This window comes from Muntiacus reevesi, chromosome 3, assembly GCF_963930625.1.
Source record: "Muntiacus reevesi chromosome 3, mMunRee1.1, whole genome shotgun sequence".
NCBI classification, from domain to species: domain Eukaryota; kingdom Metazoa; phylum Chordata; class Mammalia; order Artiodactyla; family Cervidae; genus Muntiacus; species Muntiacus reevesi.
Window position 1 is genome coordinate 33184327 of NC_089251.1, and position 8305 is coordinate 33192631.

The 8305-nt window shown below is 43.4% G+C and overlaps 1 protein-coding gene across 1 annotated transcript; it reads right to left on the minus strand.

Moving 5' to 3' along the window:
• Positions 1 to 4218: 4218 nt before the first annotated feature.
• CCDC121 (coiled-coil domain containing 121) lies at positions 4219 to 8280 on the minus strand. Its single transcript, XM_065928857.1, has 2 exons — positions 7623 to 8280; positions 4219 to 6808 (listed from the first exon to the last, which is right to left on the minus strand). The coding sequence occupies exons 1-2, from the start codon at positions 8264 to 8266 to the stop codon at positions 5854 to 5856; spliced, it is 1599 nt and encodes a 532-aa protein (XP_065784929.1). The 5' UTR covers positions 8267 to 8280; the 3' UTR covers positions 4219 to 5853.
• Between the last annotated feature and the right edge of the window lie 25 nt (positions 8281 to 8305).

An 8305-nucleotide genomic window follows, 5' to 3' on the forward strand; every position in this document is an offset into this window, starting at 1 on the left:
TCTGTCTCTGAATTTTCTGAGAATGTTGTTCTCTACCCCTTTTTAGATGTTGTGTTCTGTCCTCTTTATAACCTGAGACTTTGACACCAGGTGTAGATACTTATCTGGGAATTGGAAAGAAAAGTTCTTTTTCTGATACTCATGCCTAGCTGATAGTATCTGTTAGGCTCTTTCTCCTTGAGGCTGGCTTTCCCTGGAGCATTGATTAGAGCAGCTCTGTTACTGTATTTCTGAATTCTCTTCCCCTTTTCCATAAATATTGGTCTTCTATATTCTTGCCAGTTTTTGTGGCTTATGCCACATAAAAAGCCAGAGACCCTTAACCCTGATGTGGACCAATACTGCCTTTTCAAAATCTAAAAGGCTGTTACCACTATTAACTGTTCTCCGTGCTCCTCCATATAGCCTTAACATGTGGGCTTTTTGAAGACCACTTTGACACATAGGAGCATTGAAACCTGGTTGGGATACTGCCAGAACAGGTAGTTTTGAAATGAAGGACATGGTCTATCCACTCGACATTGTCATTGGCAGTTGCTCTCTTAAAGCCCTTTCCATTCATGAGGATTGTCAGGGAGGAAAATGGAGAAGCTCTGTTAATTTCTGGTGAGTAAGATTTGGGGAATGTTTGGCAATGGCAAGAAAAATAAATGACTGTGTTAGAATGATGTTTTCCATTGTTCATTGACTCCAATGTGCTACCTGTCTCTTTGCTGACACTATGTGAAGGGAGGGAAATGATGACTAGAGATGGGAATGAGTTTTGAAGAAGTAACATAACAGTTGTCTCAGTAGTTGCTTAGGTCCAAAATTATGCTGGTTCAAATGAATCTACTCATACCTTGCTTTATTGCTCTTCCCTTTAGAGATACTGATTTTGATTGAAGTATGTACAATTGTTGCTTTAGACACAGTGATATTGCACACTTTAAATCAACTACAATGTAGTGTAGTCTACATTGTATACCTTTAATATGTACTGTTCAGTTCAGTTGCTCAGTAGTGTCTGACTCTTTGCGACCCTGTGAACCGCAACACGGCAGGCCTCCCTGTCCATCACCAACTCCCAGAGTCCACCCAAACCCATGTCCATTGAGTCGGTGATGCCATCCAATCATCTCATCCTCTGTCGTCCCCTGCCCTCAATCTTTCCCGGCATCAGGGTCTTTTCAAATGAGTCAGCTCTTCGCATGAGGTGGCCAAAGTATTGGCGTTTCAGCTTCAACATCAGTCCTTCCAATGAACACCCAGGACTGATCTCCTGTAGGATGGACTGTTTGGATCTCCTCACAGTCCAAGGGACTCTCAAGAGTCTTCTCCAACACCACAGTTCAAAAGCATCAATTCTTCTGCGCTCAGCCTTCTTTATAGTCCAACTCTCACATCCATACATGACCACTGGAAAAACCATAGCCTTGACTAGACAGACCTTTGTTGGCAAAGTAATGTCTCTGCTTTTTAATATGCTGTCTAGGTTGGTTATAACTTTGCTTCCAAGGAGTAAGTGTCTTTTAATTTCATGGCTGCAATTACCATTTGCAGTGATTTTGGAGCCCAGAAAAATAAAGTCAGCCACTGTTTCCATTGTTTCCCCATCTATTTGCCATGAACTGATGGAACCAGATGCCACGATCTTAGTTTTCTGAATGTGGAGTTTTAAGCCAACTTTTACACTCTCTTTCACTTTCACCAAGAGACTTTAGTTCTTCACTTTCTGCCATAAGGGTGGTGTCATCTGCATATCTGAGGTTATTGATATTTCTCCCAGCAATCTTGATTCAAGCTTGTGCTTCATCCAGCCCAGTGTTTCTCATGATGTACTCTGCATGTAAGTTAAATAAGCAGGGTGACAATATACATCCTTGACATAGTCCTTTTTCTATTTGGAACCAGTCTGTTTTTCCATGTCCAACTCTAACTGTTGCTTCCTGACCTGCATACAGATTTCTCAGGAGGCAGGTCGGGTGGTCTGGTGTTCCCATCTGTTTCAGAATTTTCCACAGTTTATTGTGATCCACACAGTCAAAGGCTTTGGCATAGTCAATAAAGCAGAAATAGATGTTTTTCTGGAACTCTCTTGCTTTTTCGATATGCACTGGGAAACTGGAAAATTCATGTGACTCGCTTGTGAATTTCACATTGCAGTAGTATGCACCCAAGCCCCCAATAATAGATGTGTGCCTGTAATTGGTTTGAGATTAAACTTGTCCAGTCTCATCCAGGGCCCTCACAGGGAATCCTTTTATTTTTGCTATCTGAGCCAGGCATCAACAGGACACAATAGAGAGGATTCTAATCATATTACTGAGTGTTTAAGTTTTTAAACCAAATTCATTAGAATACATTTTCCTGAAGTTGGACTGTATCAGGTCCAGCTAGATTTTGGAGCAGTGTGAACTCCCTGCACTTGGGAACAGACATCGGTACAATTAATTTATAAACAAATTGGCAAGATCTCTTAAAATTGAAGATCTGCCCTTCGACTCAGCACACCCTAGGGCTATATAGATTCCTCCTGCTCAGGGGTTCCAGTAGACATCTACAAGAATGATATTTCAGTCTAAAAATAATGATACTGCAATCTTATTCCCAATTTATATTGGAAGCATCCTGTACCAGACTACTGACTGTCCAGCAAAATTGGACAGGGTTGCAGAGTTACAGGGTTATAGGACAAATGACTACACTTCCCAGGGCTCCACCCAATCCCCCTATAGTGATGGAGTAACCAGCTAACTTCTCTCCAGTGGAATGTGAGTAGAAATGTGTCAGTTCTGTGCCAGAACTTTTAAGAGGGTGAGTGTGCTTCCATGCTTACTTTCCCATTCTGGTAGATGCGTATGATAAGGCATCTCTAGGGCCTGGTAGAGCACAGCATGGAAGATGTTTGATTCCCTGAATCACCTCAAGAAAGACTATTTGCCCTTCAGGATGATCTCAGACGGGTAAAAAATAAATGTTCTTTGAGGCATGATACAGTCTGGTCTGTTAGTGAGCCTAGTCTCCTGTATAACCTATCTGTCCCCTCCCACTAAGAGTCAGTTCCCCTCTATGCCTTCTGTTCACTCCCATGTTTGCCTTTCCATTCTGAACAGTCCTCACCTCTTGCCTTTTCAAGAGCTTCATTACTGGATTCCTTTTCACTGCCTTGGTATACTCCACATACAACTGTGCTGAGTTTTTTATACTATAAATCAGACTTCATTCACTTGCTCAAAGCCTAATGATTTCCCAGTGCATGTAGAATAAAATTCATCCCCCTTTGTCCTACAAGGCCTCCTTGCTCTCACCGTTAACCTTTTTAACCTCCTTGGTCTCTGCTCCACTCTTTTTTTGTCCTGTCCCCAACTATACTTAGCCACATTGACTTTTGTTCCTTAATCCTCCCAAACTCCTTCCCATCTTGGGGCCTTTGCATTCTCTGTTCCCACTGTCTAGAATGTCTTTTTCCCTAATTGTTGTACTGCAGGCTTCATTTTATCACTTAAGTCTTAACCTAAATATCACCTCTGAGGTCTTTTCTGTCTTAACGCACTTTTCTATAACATCATCCTCTTTCCTTTCCAGCATAGGGAAGCAGACAAAAAGTAGACTGAAATCCTAGTTGTCCAACCTACTGCTGGCTTGCTGCTAAGAATTTCCAAGGACTTGTATCAGATGACCTACCCCTTAAAAGTCTTCAAGTCAGAGGCCTCACTCCCAACAGAGAAAGCCAGAAGTACTACACCAGACCAGATCCCGTTATCTGGGATGAGAGAAATTAAAAATAAACTGAGACAGGATGGAAATTATTCACTCCTGAATTAGATTATCAGGATAGCACTGGCAGGAGGGGGAATTAACAGAATAATAAGATTCTCCATCCCTCCTGCATTCCAACTCATTATCCTTAATTATATATTTTCCTGTTGTTTTTGCATCCATAGAGAATAAAGGTTTCAAATGTGTTTTGGATACTACGTTTTAAAACAAGCTCTATTTTCAGCTCCACTGACAAACTCTTTAGGTTTAGGTTTCTGTGTGTTACCTAACAATTTGTACACTAAAACTGGATTTTTATATACACTAGTATGAGGAAGACATTCAGAGTTGGTAAGAAGTGAGAAAAGATACGAAGTAGAAGGTATATTACATTGGAACAATAATGAAATCACTGGGTATTATAATCTTTAATTTTTTATTTTCAATAAAAAATTAGGAACCAAGACATTACACATTTAACAGCAAGTTGTTAAAGCTAGAAGTAAAGGCACATGGAGGCAGAATCCTTTTCTGAATCTTAAGTACAAGAATTCATTTTACATATGAATGAAACTGAAAACTGGGAAAATCATTCTGAAGTTTTTCATCACTCACAGTTTCTTAAAAACATAAAGCTGATTCTATTTTTTCATCAGGGAGTGATATTAAAATATGAAGCTATATTTCTGTACCATGATTCAACATTCAAAGAAATCCCTGATTTGATCATTAGTATGTCCTAAGTGCCAAAAATATAACTATCCTAAAAGTCTAACTAATTTAAAATACCATTCCTAGTTCAATTGAAGGGGCGTAGATGTAGGATACACATGACCTAAAGCTAAAGTGCTCTTTCTATTGAAACTTCAGTCATCTTTGTGATCTTAGAATTAGGATGTTGCTAGGGAACAAGATGGCAAAAGATTTTCAAAAAGTTCTCCAAATACATGATCACTTTCTTTTGATACATTTTTCTAAAACAGGCAGAAGCATTCAGTCATCTCACTCAGGTTAGTGGTATTTCTCCACAGAAAACTGACTAGCTATACCGTGCCTTCTACCCTTCCTTCACAGAGTTTGAAAGTGTAAATGAAAGTATTAGTCACTTGGTCGTGTCTGACTCTTTATGATTCCATGGATTGTAGCCTGCCAGGATCCTCTGTTCACGGAATACTCCAGGCAAGAATACTGGAGTGGGTTGCTATGCCCTTCTCCAGGGGATCTTCCCAACCCAGAAATTGAACCCAGGTCTCCCGCATTGCAGGCAGATTCTTTACTGTCTGAACCACCTTCGTAAAGAATCTGCTTGCAATGCAGGAGACCCAGCTTCAATCCCTGGGTCAGGAAGATACCCTGGAGAAGGGAATGGCTACCCAATCCTTGCCTGGAGAATTTCATGGACAGAGGAGCCTGGTGGGCTACAGTCCATGGGGTCACAAAGTGTCAGACACGACTGGGCAACTAACATCACACAGTTTACTCAAAATTGTATGGGCTGAGCATCAGACAGCAGGTCATGCTGTTTACACTTGCTGTTACTAATCTTTCAATCATGAGAAAACTACAGAAGCAGCTACTTGATCATCAGCACAGACTTTATAAAGAAGTTTGAAAACACTGCACGTGTGTGCTAAGGTGGCCAAAGAAGGGAGGATACATGGACATTGGTTGTTTACAGAGCACAAAGCAGAATCTAACAATCCGAAATGCTATTCCTCAGGGGTTTCTTTTTCTGTAAAGAAACCTAACTTAGCTAGGTGGAACACACCACACAACTGTTTTTCTGTCACTTTCTCAAGGTGTTTTCTTGAGGTGGTTTCACAGGTGAATTTTTGGCAAATAGTACTGGGTTATCTGGAGGTATGAGGAACAGCCCAGTTATTACCAGGAGCTAAAAAAAAAAAAAAAACAAAAACCTAACTTAATGGGAAGCCAGTGCTACCAGTAATCTAGCAGTACTGGTTGAGAAAAACACCTACTCCTTCACATTAACACATTATAATGGGTATTTTATCATAGCAATCTGATATCTCAAAGTCTTCCTAACCAGGGTTATGTTATATAGCACCTAAGAACCCTTGCTCCAGTCTAGACTTAGTGTTATTTTAGAAATTACTTTGGATGCACCTTTGATTTGGTGCCTAGGGCAGGGTTCCTTGTGGTCTTCGGAGAACCCTGTCCATTTGGGCACCGATTACGCTTTTCTTGCAGCTGTTGCCTCCCTCGCCTTAAGCACTCCACATACCAGTGCTCCTGTTGCAGCAGCTGCTGCTTCTTTTTTAATTGGCTGTGAGTATCCTCCAACTGATGGCATTTCTGAACTAACTCCGGCAGTTCCTTCTGTAACTGTTGGTGCTGTCTGTTGATGTTACTGTGGAACTCGGAAACGTGCTGCTTTGCTGCCTTCTCCAACGCCTGGTTCTTGCTTTTCAGCTCCTTTGTTAACTTCTTTCCCGACTCCCTTGCCTCTAGCTCACTCAGCTGTGCCTCCAGTAATGCTTTGTCCTGGAAGAACTGGACGAGCATCGCCTGTTTCTTTGCAGCTGTCTCAATGTGGGTCTTCTTTATCTCCTGCTGAAGTTTCTCAATTTCTCTGTCCTGTTTTTCCTTTATCACTGAAATGTCCTTCATTGCCTCCAACTGCTTATTCAAATTGGATAGGGTGTTTTCCTTCTCCAAGAGCTCTCTTTTAAGTGCTGAATTTTTGTTCGCATATTTGGAGGTTAATTCTTGTTTTCTTTGTTCAATCTTCACACTTTGTTGTAGATAGTAGTTCCACAGCTTCTCGGTTCTCTGTCTAGACTCCTCCGTTTGCTTGGTCAAGTATTCCTGAAAGAACTGGTTTTCCTTCTGTATGTGATCTTTTTCCTCCAGTAGCTGCCGGGTTTCCACCACTAAGGGCTCTAGCCGAATTTGAGTTTCTTTGATTTCCTTGTCCAGCTTCATCATTTCCATTACTGCTCTTCCCTTAAACCTTTTCTCAACTTTTGTTAGTTTCTCTGGCTTGAGAAAAGTATGTATGAAATTAACATCTGGTTGAAGGGAATTACTGGTGTCCTCAGACAACCTGAAAGAAGAACAAGTGAGACATTTGCTCATGTTTTTCATGAGAAATTAGAAAATAATTTAAAAAATGCACACTTGTACTGTAGTTCATATATCAAGTATTTGGGAGGACAAATCAATGTCCTTCACACAAGGTAAGGGGGTAGGAGTGGTGGGGGGAGAGTGGTAGAACTAGGGGTAAAGACAAGGGAGTGAAATTTACAAGTGACATGTCTTCGCTGCAACCCTGAGAAGTAGTATCTCGAGCTTAAAGAGGAGAAAACAGGTTCAGAGAATTGAAGTGACTTCACCACAATGTACACCCCCAGAAATTCCTAGTTTCTCCAAACTAGGCTCTATGTATCTCTGGGCGGCCCAGCAACTCTGGGGCTTAGATCCTTCCAGGGTCCGGAGTCCTGCAGTCCTAAGCCGCTTAACGTCCTCAGCTGATGGCCAACCCTCAGTTCAGTTCAGTTCAGTTCAGTCGCTCAGTCGTGTCAGACTGCGACCCCATGGACTGCAGCACGCCAGGCCTCCCTGTCCATCACCAACTCCGGGAGTTTATTGAAACTCATGTCGATTGGGTCGGTGATGCCATCCAACCTCTGTCGTCCCCTTCTCCTCCTGACTTCAGAAGTTAACTCCAGGAATGTACAATGTACAACAGAACCTGGGTGTAAAACCCACATCTCACAGCTTACTGAACACTAGAGCCACTCCAAAGGGCCATTGGAGCCAACCGGGTGATTGGGAGGAGCACATGCCTCAGCTCTTAGCTTCAGCTTTCCGGGTGCCAAGGCCTCTAGGGTGGAGGGAGGTGCCCCTTCAGTACCTACTTGACAAACTCGTCAGCCGACTGTTCTTCCCCGATGTCACGGTTCTGTCCCTTTCGGGAGACCACCAGGGAGCGAGAGCTACTTTTGGGGGCCGGCAACACGCGGAAATAGCGTGTCATTACGGGGGTTATCCTCAGTTTCTCCGAACTAGGCTCTGAGGATCTCGGCGTGGCCCAGCAACTCTGGGGCTCGCATCCTGTCAGGGTTCCCTGTCGTGCAGCCCTAAGCCGCCTAACATCCTCGGCTGACGGAACAGCTCTGACGGCCGGTTCTCCAGAGGCTCGGTTCCCCGCTCCCCGGGGGCTGACAGGAAAACGCACTCTCTTCACTAAAGTAGCGCGGGAATCCCTGGTCGTCCCTGGGGTCCCCGGGGTCCTTGGTGGACCCTGGGGTCCCTGATCTTCCTGCCCGCCCGGGATCCAGAGCTTTGACCTTCCCAGGCCCTGCCCGACGACCGTGAGCAGCTCTCTGGTTGGCCTTTTCCAGCCGTCCTCCCAGTGCCTCCACTTTCCTGACGGGGTCCCTAGTTGGGCCCCCATCCGGATCACAACGGACAGAAAAAGATGCACGTCTCGCCCCTTGGCCCTGCCCTTTCCGGCCGGTTGGGTTGGATTCGATTTGGTTTTGTTCGGTTTTAGTCTCATTCAGAATCCGGAAAGTCGCGGGTGTCTCTCTGGCAAGTA

Bases quoted from the DNA above. Each gene is read 5' to 3' on its own strand.
- CCDC121 (XM_065928857.1), bottom strand. From the start codon at position 8,266: ATGAGACTAAAACCGAACAAAACCAAATCGAATCCAACCCAACCGGCC. The intron at 6,809-7,622 runs GTAGGTACTGAA...TTCTTCTTTCAG, and splicing joins TCGGCTGACGAGTTTGTCAA to GTTGTCTGAGGACACCAGTA.